This window comes from Coloeus monedula (assembly GCF_965178545.1).
Source record: "Coloeus monedula genome assembly, chromosome: 1".
Classification (NCBI taxonomy): Eukaryota; Metazoa; Chordata; class Aves; order Passeriformes; family Corvidae; genus Coloeus; species Coloeus monedula.
In genome coordinates, this window is record NC_138781.1 from 37,493,846 (window position 1) to 37,516,703 (window position 22,858).

Here is a 22,858-nt window from a genome sequence, read left to right on the forward strand (position 1 = left end):
TTGCTCTGTTCCTGGAAACCAATACATCTCTCTAAAATGAACTTTGTTCATTTGACAGAACCAATTAAAAACGCATCATTATTAAATACATTATTCTTTGGAATAATAACCACAGTGAAACAGAGATTAATGGAGAAATAATGCACATAGTATGTGAATGTGTTGTGTCTTTTATCCAGTGTCTACTTTTATGGAAAATTCCATTATGAAAATTTGACACAAAATGTCTAGAACTTACCGATTTTTAACAAAATATTTACCTTTGCTACAATTTGCTGTTAACTAGTTTTGTCCACAATCTCAGTCAACATGCAATTTTTTAATATAACTGTTAACAGAATACATTGCCTCAAGCACTAAATTTACATACTTACTCTTAAAACACATGGCTTTTGAGTTGTTTTCACAACTCTTCCCGAAAACTTTGCCTTGGATGCAGCCCCCAGGTTAGTGCAAGGTATTATGCTGTCCTAGTTACATTAGCTCCATACCTAGAATCACACTGAAATATAGAAGAAAGCAAACCTTTTATCTTCTGTCATTTGGAATATATTGAGGGAACCGTAAAAATAACAGAACACAACTTGCAGCTATAAAGCCCAAAAAAACATCATTGAATTCACATGTTGGGAAGCCAAACAGAAATGAAACACAAAAATCTGCACCAAAGCTCTGTGAATGCAAAGCATTTAACAAAAGGAAGCAAAAGGATTGGGGAACTCCTGAGAAGTTGCTGTCTGTGTCACAGTGATTAAATCTTTCAGGGGCCTCCTAATGAATATCATGACGAAAAACAAGCACCAACGAGCAGAATTTACAGCTCTTTTCAATAATTAATAATTTAAAGCTTCAGAGGGTTAATTTCAAACCCAAACTTGAAAGAAAATCTTTAGTCTCTGGTTACAAATATACTGACAAAAAACTAAACCATGATTTATCAGTCTTCTTTGGAACTCGCTTAGCAGACTGACCAAGAACAACATTAGTTCCATTTCATTGACAAAGGAAGATATTCTACTGAAAGTAGAGGAGTGCAAGTGAGTATCTTTACAGTAGATTAAAAAAAAAGATAGTTCACAGAATTTCAAGTTGCTGAACAAACACAACAGATCTCATACATATACGTATACATACATACACACAGATTCAGTAATTGTTTTTTTAATTTTTCCACAAAGTGAGCTTGAATCTTTCATCTAGAATCTTCTATTGAAGAAGAAAAATATGTCATTTTTTCTAAAGTAATTCTTTCCAATGCTTTTGAAAGTTTGCTGCAACAAAGGTAAAGGATTCTTCTCTCCCACATAATACGAGCAGAAAAGCAGCTTTAGGGGATTTCACTGAAGGTGGTAAAATCCTAACATAATAAATTCAATTTAAATTAGCCGTGCATTTATCTTTCTGTCATGACTCCAAGTGGGACAGTCAGTCTGCTTCTTGCATGCTTCTGAGTACATGCAGAGAGTTCCAGAAGGATGGGGAGGCAAAGCAGCAACAGTGCAGAACAACATTCATTCACAGCAGGAAAGAAGTTGCCTTCATCAAGCACCATTTCCACCACCTGCTCCCTGGAGATACCAGAAAGCAAATTCTTTCTACTTGATGTAAGACAGCTACTATTAACGCTACAGAAGAGTCTGGTTTGTGGATTTCATGGAACAAGACAGTTACATGGAAATGACCAGCTCCTTGAACACAGGCAAAAGAGAAATCTTAACAATCATGTGAGGAGTATGTTATAGTGAAATTTTAAGCTGGCATTTCATGAATTTCTAGTATTTAACACAACAGAACCTTTACTTTCGTTGTAGAACTCAGTAACACTTTTGGCTGGCAGTGTTCTCCAAATCTTTTTAAGGTAGTTAAAGCACCAATAGGTGACAAAGTAACATCCTTCTGGAAATCCTGTATGTTAAGCTTACATTGGGCAAGGATCTTTCTTTTGAATTTGAAAGTCTAGAAGTAATATTTCTCATTGTTCATAATGAACAATTTCCACTGTTTTATACCAAAGTTCAGTACTGTAGTAGAAGAGTGAACATTCTAACTCACGGTTGCATATTTTAGTATTATTTGCTTTCCATTGTTTATTCTTATTGGACTTTATATATATATACATTGAGATTTGCATAATGATCCTCAAGTGTTTTCCATTAATGACTCTCCCTCTTCCCAAGGAACCACATTGGTCACAGATGAACAGTTGGCCCTCTGAAAGCCCTGACAAACTTTTCTGACTACCCAGCCTGAGGTCTCATAAACACCTCTAAATATCCATTCTTTTTTCTTGATTATGAAAGCTGGATACTATTAATAGTCATAAGCTTGCATAAAGAATAGGAGCCCTCTGCCACACAATGGACATTCATTTCTGCACTTCTTAACCTATTGGTTTTAATGGAGTCTATTCCACGACAACACTTTAGATCCCACACCTATTGCTATGTAGCTTCCTTACTATTTTACTGTAAAGCACTTTCTCACATGAACTTTTAAACATCTCAAATACTTTGGCACAATCAGATCTCTATTGACAAGAATTATGGAACATGAGAAGAAAGGCAAAATGCCATTATATGATAATAATCTTTGAGAGGTCTTGAATATCTGAAACATTTATCTTTAGTACTTTCAAAAGTGTCTTTCCACTCATAAGAGAAAAAAAATTAAAAATGCAAAACGGAATATAAGATAAATATTTGTATTACATTTACAAGCACGGATACCAGTTCCTACCAACTACAAAGATTCATATATATGTGGTGAACCCACTATTTAGAAAGACAACACACATATAAATACACATATAAATATTTATTGTTTATTCAGCATCAGAACTATGACTGATGTTAAATAAAAGCAATGCCCAGAGGGCAGAATCAGAGACTAGAATTTTATGCGTGATTCATGTATCTTATTCATTATATTCCACATACTTTCTTCACAATCACAAAGCTCTTTTATCTCATGTTTCGTACACACTTTCTTCCATATTTCTTCAAACCTTTCATCTGCAACATTCATGCCAGTATTGTGGAGAATTTGTTTAATCTACAAAAATAATACAAAATAATACAATTCATGTAATTCTGGTCAGCATTTTGTTAAACTATACAGCATCTGGCTTTTACATATTTAGCAATCTCTATTTGCCACAGGATATTTTCCCACTCTTAAAGTAAAACTACAGACCACATCTTCCATCCTTAACCAAAGAAGTTCCTATTTAAGTAAATCTGAATATTATTGCAATGAAAGCTTTACAAAATTGTCTGTAATTAATGAAGTAATGTGGGTGCACTACTTCAACACTCAGGAAAAATCAAACACAGAAGACTCAGGGAAAAGTAAATGTTTTTTAAAAGCTCTAAAACTAGTTCTGTTTATCCACTCTATCTTTGCTGTCTGCAGTTACCAGCACAAATCAGATTATATTATTATCTGCATTTCACAGCAAGAGTACTATACACAAGATCATCAGCTGGTATAGATAAGCTGGTGAAGTGACTAAAATGAAATGGCCCACATCAACTTTAGGCCTTGCTATAATTTTACACCAGAATAATTCAGCAGAAGGGATTTTTTCCATACTTTCTCACTTGGTTGCTTCCTGTTGCATGCCTCCTTACACTGACCTGTTGACTCATCAGAGAAAGGTACCTTTAGAAGAATATTGATGTGCCCTGTGTTTCTATTAGTAACAGTAAATATTTGGCATCTTCAATTGTATCATATATGTGTGTGTATGTGTGTGTTACATTTATGCTATGGAGATTTTATGCATGCATTGATAAAGCAAGACCTTTAACACAGTCAAATCAACCTCGTTGATCATCTTCCTTTAAAACTGTCTTTTGTATAAATATAGGCCTGACCCCAGTACAGCAAGTCTTCAGCTTCATCTTAGCCAATAAACCTATGAGAGTTCATCCAAACTGAAATTGCAGGAGGAAAAAAGAGACTGAATTTTGCTTCTTTAAGCATAGGTGTTGCTCCAGTTATATCAATCATATTACCCACAAGTAAAACAAACCAGTGATCCAATGTTTTCAATGAGCTAGTGAAATATAGAAGTCAAACTAAAAGCAATATTCCATCACAGGATACCACTGCAGGGAGAATAAAGGACTAGATGCACTCATAATTTGGCTTCACCATATTAAGAGAGAGCTCTGTCCGGACTCATCAACTGCTGTAAAATCATCACGGACCAAACCACAGACTATTGTGTGCAGGCAGGATAAAACTCACTCTCAGCTGTGATCAACATGATCATGAGGCATATAAATTACACACTATTCCTCAGTTACATAACTTCTATTCAACAGACTGGAGAGAATTTCAGTGAAGAAAACAGCAAACCCAAGAACTATTTTGTTCTTTTGTAACATGATGAGTCACCTCATGAAACTGTTTTATAGTCAGAATTTGCATTCATTTTCACCACTGTATACAAAAACTATTAGTATTAAATTACTCCGGGCTATCATTTAACAATAATATCATACAATCATATAATAATTTCATTAACTATGAAATTTTTGGAAACATTAATTATACATCAAAACAATAATCATAAAATTCCCAAACAGACATGAACATAGGGTGTTTTAACAGACTCAGAGGTAGTTCTGCACTGAATTCTCTATAGCTGGTATAGTCTACAGCAGAGTATGACATCTCAGGACATGTTATTAACTTCAAAGAGTTCTATCTAGTGCTTGACAGATGTAATTGGCTTCTCAATGAAGCAGGAATGCGATTTACCATTACCTATATGCTGCACACACACATTTCCTGCTTTCAGAGCTAGATTATAAAGTGGTAAATGCTCATGTACACAAGATTCTGACAAGGTGTTTTATGAACATGACACCACACCTTTTGCCCCCAGTCACTAACTAGCAACATTCTTTTCTGTAAAATATATATTCGAGTTCCAGATCCACTTTCAAACATGACTGCTGAATATTTAATATAATGAGGAGTAGAGAGGAAGAGGTTGTCATGGCTTCTTTTCTCATTTTAGATTGGAATTTCACATTTCATTACAACTGTCTAATAAATATTACTTCAAGTAATGAAGCTCTCTCTTAGTATTTTTTCACTATAAATTGCATAAAAAATGTAAAAAGAAAGTGGCAAATAATACTGAAGAAGAAGCAGCAAAGTTGTTTTAGTATTTATGTGGGAGAACCTGGTCTGTGAGGAAACAGAGTGGTAGCACCCGGCAGAGATATCAGACAGAAAAATCATGGAAGTCCCCAAGTAAGTCCCTAGAGTCTCACATCCCATCTTCCTCTTCAGAATTATGAGAAAACACGGCATTGCTGTGTAACTCCCAATGTCCTCCAGCACTGTACAAATCCTTTGTACATCTACGACTGTGACTCAGCAGAGCACTTAAAAAGTGGTTTGCTGAATTTGCCATTAGCAAAACCTGCCAAGTTTGTCTGAGATGCTCTTGCCAAAATTTTCCACTAAACGTCCCTCTGTGATAGAAATTATTTTTATACAGGTAAAAATCTTATTTTGGGGCTTTTTAAGACATCTCATGGAATCATAGAATAACATAGGTTGGAAGAGATCTCTGGACATCATCCATCCAATGACATAATCAAAGCAGGGCTAACTTTACTATTAAACCATGTTGCTTAAGACCTTGCTCAGAAATTTGAATATGTTGGATCTCAATAAAATCAACATCTACCATCTTTATGAATAATTTGGAATGTGAAGAGTACATATTTTTCAGACAGCTGAATGGATGTTAAGCAAGATGGTAATGCTGCACTATGAATTTTACAACCTGTTTACTTGATAATATGACTGCCCACTCCCACATGACTAGCAGAACAATTATCTTGGAAGAATATTCTGAAGAAATTCACTATACCTCTGCCTTTGGTCTCTTTTTTAAAAGATCTCTTTCATATACTCCCTTTTGACTGAAGACAGAAGGGAACAATATTGAAAAACTATTGCCCTGGTCACCATAATTAGTTGTGTCACTGAGGCGGCGAATTCGAGGAGCAGGAATATCTGAACGAATTGTTGGAATACCACACAATGGATAACCTGTGAAAATCAATCAACAGGCAGCATGGATAGATAGTGCCAGGGAGGATAAAACATTTTGCATGAAATAAGAAGAAATGTGATGCTTGACATAGGTTCAATAACAAGTTATATAATTTTCTTCCTTGTGTCTTTTTTCTCATTTTTAGAAAACCTGGCTTCAGCTACATCACGAAGCATGAAAACAGGGAATCTTGCAGTTATGTACCAGAACTTACTTAGTATTTCCAGCAGAAAGTATTTTAGGTGATTCCAAGGAGATATGGTTCTCCCAAAATTACTAGCATAATTTCTCAAAGACATCTAGATTAACTTCAATGTTTTGAATAGACTATCCCTTCCAAATTCCAAGCCCCTATCTTAAAAGACTCAGCTTAGATAAATTAATTCAATATTGTACATTAGTAGAACCTGTAGCAATACTTTTAAACTTTGCTCCTGATTTTGTCCTAAATGATGCTCAGAAGTGAGTAGCACAGTCCACTGTACTTACAGGATGTAGGGATACCACCTACTACAGCATTGTACTGAGAAGATGATGTTCGATAATTTGTGTAGACACAGTCTGTTGATCTTGTAAGCGGTTTTGGCATCTTTGCTGAGCTTCCTGGTTCTTTTAACATGAGATCTTCCTGCTTCAACAGTGGTTCATCATCTTTCTTTGTGTCTTTGGGAAGATAGGCATCTAATTTTTTCCCTATATACAAAAGTTATGGTACAGCCAAGATATATTATCAACACATTATAAAATAAGAGGCAAAAAACTTTGCTTGAAGAACTGTGAAGGAGGCAACATAATTCATTTGCATATCTGATAGCACTTCTAGGAGATGTTTTACTTTCTCTTGACCTGTAGTATTAAGGAAACTTCCCAGTGACAATCTCATTCTGCAACACAGAACTCCAGGATTCTGAAACACATCTGTACCTGAGACTCTGCTGGTGGTTAGCAAGGTAAATGCACTCTCTAAATCCTACTCTTCTAAAGGAGCACCTAGGTTACAACAGCAACATCCTTTCAACAGCTATTCTAAGAACAAGATCAGCCCCACAATTTCCCAGTATTAAGGCATCTACCTTTTGTAATTATTTTTTCTTCAAACTCTTTAACACCCCTTTTATCTTTCCAGTTCAGAAAGTTTGCAAAGTCCTGGTAATTAATCAGACCATCCTTATCCAAATCACAACAGTCAAATAAGGAATCCAGGAGTTCATCATCTAAATTCACATTCAGCTGAAAAAAGATCTTTCGTAGGTTGTCCTTGTGTATAATTCCATCACCATTCTATTATGAAGAAAATAAAACAGTTGTTATATTCTATCATTGTCTAACAGCCATCATAAAATAACTTCACCAAAAGAAACACAAACACGTGTTTATATATATATATAGATATATAGATACATATATATAAATAGCACCAGACACACCATTTCAAGAAGAGTAACATTGCTGAGTACAAAAATAAACCCTAAGTATTTTAAAAATAAGAAATATGAATAGAAAAGTGTCAAAAAGTAATTTTCAACTTAAATAATACAGTGATTTGAGAGTAAAGGTGTGACAGGATATTGTGACAAGATAACAATTGAATCATAAATGTTGAAGAAAAGCCAAGATGTCTTTGAAAGTAAGACATCAATCATTCTGTATACATTACAATTAATGTTACATATGAAATGTCAATTATAATTTTTTTCTCCAGAGAGAAAAAAAGAAAAGATCTGAAATTCTGACGCTTGGCAACTGAGTCAAAAAGTGAAGCTCGGAAAAAAATATAGACATAATCCCTTCCACTGTTTTCCCTTTACAAAGGAATGCCAGATTTTGAAGTCTGAAAATTGTTAAGATTACTCCTGCTTGTGTGTCTCTTGCTCCCTCTAGCCTGGAGATTCCAAATAGTACTATGAAAAGCTCCAAATACTATTGTGTCTAATTCCATATAGCATATCACAGCAGATGAAACATACAATAACTATGAAGTTGTCTTCACAGTTACAGTCTTCATCCATATTTACCTTGCTATGCTTATGTTTCTTCATGTCTGTATCTCTACAGCATAGCGGCACTAATGTCACACATTCTTTTACATTTATCTTTTTCAGAGCACTAACCTTGTCAAAATGTCTTAATGCTTCTAATAACAGATCAAAATTCTCATAGTTAGCTTTCTTCAAACTCTGCCGAACTGCAATCAAGATAACTCTTTCTCTGTCCTTCCCACGGAGGAACTCGCATGGAACCCGGACATGCAGAAGACCATGAACATCTGTAAAAATGAACAATTCCTCAATTAGTTGTGCATATACAGTAAACAGACATTTACAAAAAACCAGTTTGCATTCTTAAGGAAAGGAGAATTTCAGTTTCAAGATGCTGATTTTCAGCACTGCTGAACAGCTGATACAGCCATTTCATTACAAGATCAAATGGTCCATATCATTATTTCTCTACTCACACACAGTTAATATCAAAAATTTTGGAACATCTTAATGTAGCTTCACAAATATATCCACTGCTTCCAAAAGCTTCTGAAAGCAGTAGTTGTTACTCAACGTCCAGACAAATGAGCAAAAAAGAACATACACTATTAATCTACCACTTCCACTCTGTCATATTTCAGATACTTATGAGAGCCAATGTAGTATTTTGGATAATGATATATCATTGGTTTCTAGAAAGACAATGTACTTTTTAATGTTACTGTTCCCATTTTCTATGCATCCTAACTTTATTAATATTTTTAAATACTTTGGCACACTGAGCTACAATCTTCATCCAAATCCCCAGGATGCCAAGGTCACTTTCTAGAGTGCAAGTTCAGAGTTCAGTAACAAACATGAGTAGCTCACCTAATCCCCTCTAACAGCAATGTACAAGCATTATTTTCTAATTGTTAATAATGAATTCCTTTGTTTAGCTTCTTCTGCTCTTCCTTATAGCATGAAATTTATTACACTACATAGAAAAACATGTAAAAGCTTATGCACTCTTTGAACAAGCTTTTTCTGGCCTAGATTAATTGGATAACTTTGATCTACTTCATTTTTTTGCTTCCCAATTATTGACTGTATTCCCTAGTTGTTAAACCTAATGTTAAAACATCATCAATCCCAACACTGACTATTTGAGTTGACTAGCTTTCAAAATTTTGTCATAATGAAAATTAACAGTTTTACTCTGTTTTCTATCTCCTCTCAACCTTCAAGAACTTATTATTCCTATTTATTTCTTGTTACTTTTACTCTTTTTAGAGAAGTGCTTGAGAAATCATTGAGAGGGAAGATGCATAATTGATTTAAATAGCCATTTTAATTTGTCACTTTGACGATAATAAGGGTTTTCTGCTGTTTCCCATTTTGTTACATTCAGATACAAGGCTTTAAAAAAGAAAAAAACACACAATCATGATAATCCCAAACCTAAAGCTTCTTTATTTCTGACATTTGTTTTTTTCCCACTAGCAACTTCAAATCCTCTCAAATTTTCATTCCAAATATTTATTGTCGATAAATTTTTGTACCTTGCCTCTTAAGATTTTAGGAAAACTATATACACAACCAACAGCAATTACTTCAGCATAGTTTCCTCAGCAAGATAGGATTTTATTCTGCTCTTGAACTTACCATCCTCTGGAGGGATTATCAATCCAAATGTATGGTCTGGGGGAACATTCATAGTTTCTGCTATACTGTCAATAAGAACATTTCTTTGTTAGTTGTCAAACAGTTTATTAACAGCCAAAATAGAACCTCTGATACTATTAGAAAAAGTGATTATATAATTAGGGATGATATAAATAGTTCACCTGAAATTTGTTTATCAGGACTTTATTTCAAAGCTACCATTCCTGAAAAGCATCCTTTTACAAAGCTGATTAGAATATTCACTGTTTGTAATGTAACACAGCCAAAAGTAAACACTAACTTTTTGAACATTTATGCCCATTAGAAGGAAAAACATTCAATGCTATTTTTTCCTAAGAAAATGATAGAAATGTGTGAGAAAAGTCCTTGTAGTCAAATAATAGGAATACTTAGACAGAATCTCCAACTGAAATATCTCAAATAAACTACTTTTGGCTAAGGTGGAAAAATTGAATCTCTGCTTTTCCACATGCATTTTTGTGTCTACCAAAACCAGCAACCAAGCCCATATCCATGTGGAAAACTTGGATCAGTTTTATTTACCAGAACTGAAGATGCTGTTTGTGACATTAAAGAACTAATTCTTCTTTTAATTTGAAAAAGATGCAATGCTCATTTTATTTTTAATAATTAAATAATTAAAACTGTAATCTGAATCAAAAATCCCCATCAGAATTGAAAAGATAATCAATGCTTTGTTCTAAAGAACAAACCAGCCAAACAAAAACCCACACACAGAAATGAAAACACTGCAATCTAAAAACTACTATGTATATTTTTCTTTTATAATTTTAATATCACACATAGGATGTGGATGGCATAAAATTCACTAAATAAGATTTGTTTAGCCTTTATCTATCTTGTAATATTAGTGCTGGTTTCAGGCTGCACTGCAACCCATCCCTGACTGATCCCACTGCCTCATGTTGCTCATGCTCCAGGTCTGTCTCACGGTAAGCTGGGACACAGGAAAGGGGAGAGGAGAAACTGACTCATATTTGCCTTCACTCCTCACATGTATTTAAATCTGGGATCTTAAGTTTAAAATCACCTTTTGCTACCAAAGTCAACGATGCTGGTTTTGACACATTTTTGCAGAAATTCAGAGCAACTGCCTTTGGATACATTCAGGAGCCCTACATTTGCAGCATACCTGGATCCTCACCCCACTGTACCTTATGACTTCTATGGTGTTTCTTAAGCGTTACAAAACTGCTCCAGATTGCTTCATAAACCTCAGTCATTATAATGATTCAGCTGAGAGATGAGATTAGTAAATGCTACTAGGTATTAACACAATTTAGTTCCACATCCTTTTCCAAGGAAGTAATAAAAGTGAGATAACAAATGATTTAACAAAGAAGACCAAAAATAGTGTCAGAGTAAGCAAAATGACCAAATCCCAAAATATTAGGTGAGATGTTTCAGTCCTTTCAAACCTTCCTAACTGCAAAATATAGGGGGAAAAAATGTCTTTTAAAGAGTGCTTGTCAGATACAGACCACTTAAACAGTAAGATCTAACTTCATTACATGGACACAGTACAGCCCTTACTAGTAACTTGTGTACTTACCAGCCTAATTAGGGCAGGTAAAAGGTCCTTTTCTGTTAAATGAGTGCTGCACTGGAAGCACTCAGTTATATTTTTTATCCATAAAAAGATAAAAGACATAAAAAGATACTGGAGAAATGGCAAAAGTGAGTGAATTTTGTGCTTGGAAGGTATCTTTGCTTACTTACGGATCAAAAGCTTTTCCAACAAGAGGCTGGTATTTTTCCTTGAAATCATCACTTCGTTTTGACACAAGGTGTGGTGCTCTCTTCCTACAAATTATGAAAATAACTCCTGCATATATTTGTTTAAAAATATTCAAGATTTTTTCAATAATATTTTAAAATATTATTGTATATTAAAAGAAAACAGCAACTTCTCTCAACTTAGTAATTAAAGTATCTTGCTACTTAAAATCAAAGGATTTTACACAATGCTTAAGACATGCCAAGTGCTGTTATATGGTCAAAGTGATTGGATAAACTGTTCTGAAAATCACCCCTTTCATTTTCTATTCAGTTCAATACAGCTAAGGATAGGATTGTGAGATGTACAGCTTCCTTCAATACAAAGACCCACTCTTCCTGATAATTCATCCCATTAATTAACTAGTTAACTCATTGCAACTCACGAATCCAGGTCCAAGACCCAATTTAAGGTCTTAGCTGTATTTCGCCCATCTTCATAGTGAGGGGTTTCCAGTCCGTAAACAAAAGACTTGTCGAAGTGTGAGTTATACTTCCTATTGATTGGCTCCCCTGCAGAAAAAGTAGGCATTTCAACCTATGTAAAACACCTCAGGAAGAAAAAATGTACCCAGTATCTTCATTCTTAAGACAAAACAATGAAGAAACAACAGCAACTAACTAACAAACCCGTTCAATTAAAGATAAATGCATTCCCCCTGTTTATTGAGTAGTTAGGAACAACCTCATTGTCAAAAGTGAAGATAAAAGGCAAAATAAAAATCAAAAACTGCTTCAGTTGGATATTCTTTTATGTCTGATTAAAGACAAGCCCAACAGAATAAATGAAACCTAATGTAGCCTAAGTGGTGAGGGTCATGCAAACAAATTGCTGTGTAATATCTATACCTGAACAGAAATGTATACCATCTGATTTATTGTTTTTCAAAAATGCAAAAATGTTTTTGAGGTGCTGCATTTTCAGATACACTCTTGCTATGGTCTTTTGTCACAGAAAAAACCGTCATTATTTTTCTTCAAGGTCTTTTCAATCACCTTTTTAAAAGAATTATATTTAGGACCTTCAAAAATATTATTCACTGCATGTTTCCTAATAAGGGCTTCATATGGCTGTATGGCAGCATGGAATTCTTATGCTACTGCTAAGCTCCTCATCAGAAAGTCTGTCTGCTCTGAAATGCTTTTTGGATCCTGGTGAAAGAGAGGAACTAGAGGAGAATGTAATGGAGTGGGTTGGGCTCACAGTCTGTGACTTTAAATCTGAGATTGCTTTCAGTGGCATAGACAATGCCAAACTCAGTAAGCAACCAGGGCATCTGTAAGTTTCTAGTTTCCTGGAAATATTTTCCTTTTCAAACAGCACGCAAAAGAAATCAGGCTTCCAACTCCTCCATGAACTTCTTATACTGTTTTAAATGCCCATCATGAAGTGATTGACAGTTCTAGAAACTGACATCATGCTCTGTCAGTTGCATATTTTTTTCACATTTTTTTAATAATTTATACTGTATTAATACAGTGGTTAAAATTAGTAGTTTATATCTTAAAAAATAGCATACAGTACGCACTGAACACACATAGAGGAACTTTTTATGGGCTTCTTATCAGCCTTTGAACTTACCCACATAATAATCCTCATGTGACAGAACGTACAAATCATGTCCTTCTCTCGCTTCTTTATCCACTTCCTCAAAAGTTTTTGATGGATTTACAACCTCTCCAGCTGACAAATCTGAAAACAAATAAATAATGTATGGTTGGGGGAGGTAAGGGGGTGGATGTATTGCTTGGTTGGTTCTTAATTGTAAAAAAGATCTTGTTAGAGAAGTTGCTAATACTGTGGAAGAATGATACTTCTCACCACATTTCTAGTCAATCTACATTCAATCTAGTAACAGGGGACTAGGGAGAGAATCACAGAAACCCAGATGTACAGAACTTTTGCAAGAAAGCTACGCGGGCAACACAGATGTGATTTCCTCCAGTCTATGGAGGAAAGATACACATGTCAAGGAAGTTTCTTTCACTAGACCTATTAGAGTTGTTGGGAAAAGGAAGGTAAGTCGACAGCTACCTAAACAGTTCTCCCAGGCTATAAAGACAGATCAGGAAGAAAGCCAAAAGCCCAACTAGATACCATATGTTCTCAGTTGCTTGTTTCTTCATCGTAACTGAAAAATTTTTAGGCCTTTCAGTAGCTGTTATACAATAACTCTTCTGTTAAAATGGAGTTGCTGGAATCATAGAGCATGTGCTAGATATTAAATTGCAGGTTATCTTGTATTTACAGGAAATATGTTTTAATGGCACATTTTCCTACCTTTGAAGACTTTTATTCCAAATGCAGTATTAATTATATCCAAGCCCTCAGGTAATTTAGAAGACTGATCATGTGATCTACCCAAAGGTGCTTCACGATTACTGGAGTAAATTGCTTCTTTCATGTCTTGCATCCTTTCTTGAAATTCACTTTTAGCAACTGGACTTATCAATGAAGCTACCTGAAGACATCAAAAACAACACCAGAGGCAGGAAAACCAACAAACTTTGATCACTCACACATCACTATGACTATCCACACAAACAAAAGTTTGCTTACAAGTGTCCTAATGAGATCTTACATGGTTACACTGAGATAATTTTATCCACCAATTTGCAAACCAAAACTGTGTCTTGAGATAAGACCACTATTAATCAATGCTATGCTAAATTTCCAGCTAAATAAAATACTTATTGTGAGATATTTTTATTTTTATGCTAGTTTTTCCACTTGTTAATATATACATTTCCTGACCGCAATCTTTCTTTTCTTAGCACATATTAGAAACTATACTCAAATTATAGTATGACCAAAAATAAAGTGATTTGATTTTTCAGGCTATCCATCAAAGTAATGGGGACACTAGAGAAGATTTATTACTAGACCCTCACTGAATATTATATAAAGAAATATTGAAAAAATTAGTAGCAAGTACAATTGATCCAAACCCATGCTTAGCAAACTGACGAGGCTTCCAAATCTTCCTCCAGTTAATATTTAATTAGTAATGCAAAGTCTTCAACAGACAGTACAGGCTAAACAGATCAATCCATTCAACAAAAAACTTCTAAGGAGGGACACCAACACCTGGTTGTCTTTCATTTTGGATATGCCTAATAAATGTCCTACTCAACATCCTCTAATACTAGGACTTACTTACTTCATAAAAATGCACTTTACTAACACAACTTCTGTTTTTAGAGATATGAACACTAACTGTGTGATAAAACTACCAACGATCTCTTCAGTTGTTTGATTACAGATTACAAAGATAATTTCTAAAGAACACATGCAAAATAGTCTGACATATCCAAACCATCACTTTTTTAGCTAAAAAAATCAGTTTCAAGCCAAAGGTAAGAAAACATACAGAATAATTACACCAAATTGTAAACACATTCTCAGACACCTCTTTTGCTAAGAGCTCAACTGGTTCTATCTCTGTAACCCAGAAGAAGCTAGCAGCAAAAATTATGGGTAGAAGACTGTTCATTAACTTAAATCTTGGAATGAAATTAATAATTCAGTAGCCACTACAAAAATAATGTTACTGGTAACAGTCACTGAACTTCAAATATCTTCCAATTTCAATAATGCTAAGTAAATCCTATGATTTGACCTCAGAACTCGGGCAATTCATAACAGCTGTGAAATGCTGCACTATAAATCGCTCAGCTATGTACCTTTATCCCTGACTATGAGGAAATCAGTTGCTTTCATTAAGAACACTCGTAAGAGGTTCATTCTTAAGCAAAAGTAAATGAGTCACATTCTTACAGTGAGTTTGGAGGTTGTCTTTATGCCATGTGTCAACTGCGATGCAACGTCAGGATCATTTGCTGTGCCATAGAATATTATTTTAGCACCAGGAGCTGGATCTGTTGTATTTCGAAACTTTCGCACAACAGTTGGAGTAATGGGCTATGTGTAAGGCAAAGTAAAACAAGTTTACACCAGACATTCACAAAACATCAATGAAAAAAAAAAAGTACTGCAGATATTTGTGTCATTCCAGATGTAAGAACAAAATATGAGGGTGATTTGGGCTGTAATACATGCATATACTCCTGCAGATGCTGATATTGTGAGCATAAGGTCAAAATAACCCAGACCAAATTTTATCAAACCAGCATTGCTAAGTTTCAATGCTCCCCAGTTTTAATTTGGATAACAGCTACTTCACATGTTTGTGATGAAAACTAGATTTTACACTTATAAATTTCAGAAACCTTGAACCTGATTCACAGCAATTACACCATCAGTGTAGCAATTTTGGAAATTATTTAAACCACTGTGTTGGGGTTTTTTTAATTATCATTTAAAGGGAGACCCGCTATTTACAGGATCCATTTGTGTCTCAGTAGCCTCTGACTCTTCAGGGGCATGGGGAAGGGCCAGTGAGAATCACAATTCTGGCAGGCATCCCTGTAAAGAAGAACCTGCATCAAAAGTAATAATAATTCCCAATAATTACTCTAATTGTATTACCAGAGGAAAAAACTGTGTAAAACAATTATATTTAGTCCAAACTAAGCAAGCACGGTGACTTTCGTAAAACACATGCAATGAAAATGTACTGCCAGAAGTGTTTTTCAATCCTGCCAGCTAGTCTCTATAATTCTATGTGACAAAAACCAACACTGAAATAAATGGTAGTTTCAAAAGAGAAGGGATATAGAAAAAAACAGGAGCCTCTGCAAAACCAACTCACCCTGGGTAACACCTCTTCGAGACAACTCGCAACCGTGTTGCCTGCGGGACGCAACTTTCCAGCCTAAACAATGCAATAAAAAAATAAATAAGGAATAACGGAACTCATTGTAATAATGCACACAACTAGTCAAACTGGAATGTGACACTATGCACGGGATGTTGTCCAATTGTCCCCGCTTTGACGGTGGGGTGTGAGGGTTGGAGGGTGGGAAGGAGCCACACCCATTTCTGGGAGCGAGGGGGCTCGCAGGGAGACGCTCCTTCCCAGCCCACACGCTGCCCCTCTTCCAGCCCTTTCCCTCGGCGAGACCCCGCCCCAGAAAGGCGTAGAGAGGGAGGGGAGGTTTCCCGGCATCGGTGGGACCCCTTCGGCGAAGGCGCTCACGGTGGCCTGCTCCGGAGTCCCGTCGAGGGTCGTCTCCTCGGGGCAGGGCGGCAGCTGCTCCGCCATGGCCACCGCTTACCCTGCTCGCTCGGTAACGGCGGCGGCGGGGCCGGGAGCGCTCGTGCGAGGCGGGCGGTGCTGCCGCCCCTCACAGCGCTCCGCCATCCCCCTCACCCAGCGCCCCCAGTCCTGCCCCTCACAGCGCTCCGCCATCCCCCTCACCCAGCGCCCCCCGTCCTGCCCCTCACAGCGCTCCGCCATCCCCCTCACCCAGCGCCCCCCGTCCTGCCCCTCACAGCGCTCCGCCATCCCCCTCACCCAGTGCCCCCCGTCCTGCCCCTCACAGCGCGCCCTCCACTGCCCTCAGCGCCCGCCACCCCCCTTACATCTCGCACCCCTCGGCGAAAGTCAGGAAATAGATTGCACTGGGCTATTTTGTAAATGCCATGATCTAGAAAAATAATTAAGGCCCAGCTGTAGAGGTCGCACATTCCTTAGACCGATTATAAAATCGTTGAAAATCTACCAGCTTTCAGACAGGCAGGTTGAATCTTGAGGTTGAAATGAGGTCTTACATGGTCAAAAGTCTGATCAAACTTTCAATCTTTATTACTGTAATAAAAAAATACAGCCCCTTTCACGAATGTTGTCACATGTTATTAAAATATTGTATGCTGGGGCATACCTCTAGAGAAAACTGCAGCTCCCACCCACACACAGCATGGAGGTGGATGAGAGAAGCCTGTCAGCACTACCCCATTTATCAAACACGTGAGTGCTGTCACTGTTTGTCTTAAATGAGTCAACACTTCATATATCTAACCCACTGTATTTGCCTTTTAGAAACAGATGTGGATTATTTCAGAAAAGCAGCGTGGGTAAGACTGAACAACTTTCACCGCTGTTTAACAGACCCTCAGCTCTTAAAAAGACTTTTATTCTCAGATGACATTTAGCAAACTATCCCCTTCTTCCCAGCAAAACATCTAAATTTAATCACATCCTGCTCCATTCTCTATAGTCCCATGACAGCAAAATCCATTTTAGATAAATACACAGACTGTAACCGTAATTAATCAAACATTACCATGTGTTATAATTTTATTCTCTGCTCTAATATTTGTTTGATAAGGATTTTAAATGAATGATGCTGAATTAAAACTAAATTCCTTTTCTACAAATGGAAGGTGAGAGGCTCAGGCAGCCACTGCTGTCTGATGACCTGCTTTGGCTGTCCAGGTCACCAACGGTACTTGTCAGTGCTATGATCCATGAACTTCCAGCACATACTAACACAGTTTGGTCTTCTCCAGGCAAGAAGCATCATGTATAGCATCAGCTATGATCTAGCTGTGGCAATGCTGGTGCCCTTTCTCAAAAGAAGGTACATGTTTTTCTGCTGTAGATATGGCTGCACCACACCACTAATATGGAATATCCATGTCGGGAACTAAAGAAGCTCTTGTAAAGTCTTAATGTGTTCAGTTCTTTTCATATTTGTCATATTTGTTGTTACTTGAAGTTCAGAGTGTTCCTGCCAAATAAAGCAGTAATTTTTTGGTAGTTTAATAAATAAAATGATTGGTGGTGTCTTGCTTTGTGACCCATTTGTCTGTAAGGTGCAATTTCTATGTAGTAAAGTTGTCAGGAGAAGGGAGAACTATTTATACAGAGGAAGAGCAAAGTACAGTAATGTAAAAATTAGATGGTAATAATAGGGTATAGGAAATTGGGATTTGAATTTTTTTATCCTCGTGTTTGTTGTATTTCTAGCTGGCTCTCTACCTGTGCTCAGGTTATTATCATTTTTATACATTCTGTACCTTGCTGATTTATTTTTACCTTGTTTTTTCCCCAGCAGGTGGCCACACTTGCTAATTGAATGCATCCACTCAGTCCCGATGGAGTGGTTTGTGTCAAAGGCATAAAAATAGGACTTGGACATGTAACAAGAGTGCCTATTGCAGAAACAAGTAGAGCAAAAGTCCTCAGCCTTCTTTTTTTTTTGCCTCTCTGTGGTTGTTTTCTCTTCTGCAGAAATGTGGGTCTCTATAAATCAATTTGAAACCTACTAACAATATACATTCTTTCCTATAATTTTCTCATTGTGGAATCAGTGTCAGATCCATTCTTTCTTATATTGAAAGTTATTTTGGCCACAGAAAGAATATTTGTAGAGAGGGAAGGACCTGAAATTTTAAAGATAAGCTGATGAACTGGCAAAAACCGATTGAACTCAATTTTAGGAAAAAAAAGATCAAAATTTTCTTTACTTCAGCATGAATTTGTCATCTATGTTAAAAGTAGAATCTCTAGAGAAAGCTGTTTGGAAAAAGTTGAACAAAATTTTCCATTCTACAGCAGCACTTTTTTTCCTCAACAGTACTTGACATTTCACTAGTTTCTGACATCCAATTCCCACAATCTAATGCCTTTTTCTGTCTTGTTTAGGCTAAAACTGAGGAATGGAAACCACCTAAACCCCTGCATTTTACTTTCTTTATGAAGTGTAAACACCATGTTCTGCAACGCAGTTCTCTCTCTGACTATGGTGCTGGCATAGACCGCAGCCAAAGCACTAAGTCTGTAGATGCCTTAAGGTCTCTGAAGGCCAGAGAACTCTGTGTAAAACACTCCAAATTTGGTGAAATACCTGAATCATGTCAGCCATGCCGATGCACGTTGGTGTTACTGCCTGGTTGCTTTCGTGTTTTTTTATTCAATTCATTTACAAATAGAAAATTGCTGTTTTCTGTGTGCTGCACACTTTCTATACCTTACGATATGACCAGCCACAACTAGAGATAGAAGACAGAAAAAAAGAATGTCACAGCAGATGGACACTTAAATAAATTGGAAAGTTCAAACACAATAAAGAGATTCTGCACATCTTCTAAAGTCAACTTCCACTTATTAGTACACAATTAGCCTTAGATTTAAACACAAAAAGGCTGAGCAGAACATACTATTAAACTCTGCAGAGACATGCTAAAATAGATGGAAAGCCACCTGGTGAAACCATGACCCACTAACATAAATTTGTTAATATCACCCAGCACAGTTTCAATTTTGGTATTTGATATATGAACCACAATGAAATAAAATACAAAAACATGACTCCTAATAGAGCTATCCGTGTGGTTTCAGAGCTTTCCTTCAACATCTTTTTGTGCAGACTACAACAGAAGAACGTTGTCTTCACCACTAGAACTCACAGAGACATGTCAAGCCCAAAATACAGTAACTGGAACTTGGTCATTTGATCACTGCCACATTCTCACATGCCTCTATTTCACACATTCACAGTGAACGTTTGGTGTTTGCTGTCCCCCTCTGTCAGCGTCAACCAGCTGTGAACAATTTGGGCGTTTCACAAAGCAAGAGAGATGTGCTATAGCTCTGTGTTGCAGTCAGGGAGTTAAAGTTAGCAGCAGGAACCTCCTGCATGTAACACAGGCTTCCTACCAGCACAGATACACACAGCATCAGAGCTCTGCTGCTGTGGGATCTGAGTTCCAGAGTGCATCCATCACGTAATCCAAACCACAGTCTGCCTACATACTTAATAGACAAAAAGCATGGGAAATTTCCATTCATGCTAGCATTTTCAGCAAAATTACCTACTGCAATGCATCTGAAGTCTGCTCAAATCATTTTGAAGAGAAAAATTCTCTAATCTCTCATGTGAAAGTAATACTTTATCCCTTTTGCCCCCTTTTCATTAGTGCAACTATATCACATGAATAGAATTCCTGCATCAAAAATTCCATTCAGCCTTGAACTTCAGATACATCTGATAATCTGTAAAATTATTTCAATTTTAGAAAGTATTTATTTATATTAGAAACATAATGATCCTTACATATGGAATAGTATGGTCCTTCATTTGATAAGATTAAGTGAAACTTGAAATGTTATGTATGACAGAAGTGTTTAATCTCTGAACTGAATTTAGTTCAAGTAATTCTAAAGATACAGTACAATATTTTTCCTCAAAAACTGTTCATGTATGTACTGTGTCTGGTTGGGATGGAGTTAATTTTCTTCATGGCAGCCTGAATGGTGCTGTGTTGTGGATTTGTGACTAAACTGCTGTTGATAACATAGCAATACTTCAGCTACTGCTGAATAGTACTTGCATAGGGTGAGGACTTTCTCTTTTCCCCCACTTTGTCATCAGCCCCACCCAGGGAGGAATGCTGGTGATGGTGAGAAACTTGGGAGCCGATTACAGCCAGGACAGCCGACCCAAACTGATCAAAGGGATATTCCATCTCACACAGCACTATGCTTAGTAATAAAAAAATGGAGGTAGACAAAGGAGATGTCTTCCAAGTTGGCTGCTGCTTGGGGACTGGCTGGACACTGGTCTGTTTATGGGGGTAACCAGCGATTTCCTTTGTATTGCCTTTTCACTTCCTCTTTCCTTCATCTATTACACTGTCTTTATCTTAACCCACAAGTTTACCTGTTTTTGTTCTTCCTGTTCTGTTCTGTCTTACTGCAGGGAGGTTGAGTGAGTGAGTGAGTGAGTGAGCAGCTGCCAGGTTGACTGGATGCTATCTGGTGTTCGAATGTATGCCCATCAGGTGTGTAGTAAAACACATGTGGTTATCAGGAATCTGCTGTTTGCTCAGCAAATCCTGCAGTCCAGTTGAACATATTGGGACTAGTCAGAGGGTTATGGCAAATAAGCAGTGTATTAGGGCACAATTACATGATTTAAAGGACAACTCTTACAAACATTCAGCAAACTCGCAGCTCAAAGAAATTTGTTTACTTTCAAACATGATTCTCTGGAGCTAGTCTGGCATTCTACATCACTGGTGAATGCAAAGTCTATTTAACTTTTTTTGAAGTCACATATTGGCCTTTCACAAAGCACTTATGTAAGTGATTAACTTCAACTTAGTAAAGCAGAAAGAGGAAATTGTTACTCTCAGACCAAACTGGTACCAATGGAAAAGTATATGGAAAAGAAGAACTGATGAAAATGAAAAGAAAAAGAACAATCTGTTTCACTCCATTCACTTCAGCATGTTAATGTATTGATATGTCATACTAGGAAAGGAGAAACTAGCATAGCACTGACCACAGGGCTTACATAACTTGATTTTTGCTTCATTTAAATATATGTGGTTGAACTAAAACATATTTTGAGAATACAGCAACATCAACTTCATTCAGTATTTCCTGTGATGGAGTATCTAAACAATCTTCATTAAATTGTACCAATTACTAAATATCATTATTGATAAACTTATTAAACGTCTTACCCGTTTGTTTGGGGTTTTTTAATTGTTTCTTTCAAATGCCAACTCTTAGACCTTGTTAAAGCTGCTATACTGAAGAAACACTTACCATGACTGTTGTTTCCTCTACAACCCACTTACACTCTGTGACCAACTGGCCTTTATCCAGCTCACTGACAAGGTCATGCTTCACGCTATGAAGCAATCAAGATATTGTTTATATCCATCTATGAAGCAGTCAAGACTTGTTCTGTTAGCAACGCATTTCTCAAGTTTTTAGCACTCTGGCAATAATGAGCCAACCTCTAAGCCTTTATCAGTGGCTGTTCGGTGTTTAGAAAAGTTAGGCAAATTCCCAATGGCAATTCAGGTTTTTCTATGTAGGTCCTCCTTTCAACTCATCTGACTAATAGCTTTGGAAACTGGTTCTTTCGAAGGATTAAACCAGGACTTGCCTGTGTGTGTGATACCCGGCTCCCACCCCTGGCACCTCAGTGGCCTCCTCAGGCTGCACTGCAGTCCCTAGAGGACTGGTACAGAATCATGGAATAGTTTGGGTTGGGAGGGACCTTAAAGATCGCCCAGTCCCAAAGCCCCTGCCTTGAGCAGGGACACCTCGTACTAGAACAGGTTGCTCAAAACCCCACCCAGCCTGGCCTTGAACACTGCCAGGGATGGGGCATCCTGAACTTCTCTGAGCAACCCATTCCAGCCTCACCACCCCCACCGTAAATAGAAGATGGAAGATGCGGGGTCGCTTCCAGGGACTCTTGCCCTGGGCGCTGGGGAGAAGCGGGAGATGGGGAACACCCTACTGACGAGTGTGGCTCGCCCGCCGTGGGAGCGGCTGGGCGGAAGGGAGGGAACGGGAACAAAAGGAGGAGGGGAAAAGGTGGGAAAGAAAGGGAGCCACGTGACTGGCGCGGGCGAACCGGAAGGGCACGCCGCGTGCGGGCGTGACGTGGCGGCGGCGGAAGTGCGTGT

General features: G+C 37.3%; 1 protein-coding gene across 1 annotated transcript; it reads right to left on the bottom strand.

Moving 5' to 3' along the window:
• Positions 1–2,886: 2,886 nt before the first annotated feature.
• Positions 2,887–16,688, bottom strand: EFHB (EF-hand domain family member B; the record flags this gene model as incomplete). Its single annotated transcript, XM_082282075.1, has 13 exons — positions 2,887–3,051; positions 5,897–6,078; positions 6,572–6,775; positions 7,156–7,363; positions 8,194–8,348; positions 9,706–9,770; positions 11,467–11,550; positions 11,910–12,036; positions 13,106–13,216; positions 13,805–13,985; positions 15,302–15,445; positions 16,236–16,298; positions 16,623–16,688. The coding sequence occupies 13 exons, from the start codon at positions 16,686–16,688 to the stop codon at positions 2,887–2,889; spliced, it is 1,755 nt and encodes a 584-aa protein (XP_082138201.1).
• Between the last annotated feature and the right edge of the window lie 6,170 nt (positions 16,689–22,858).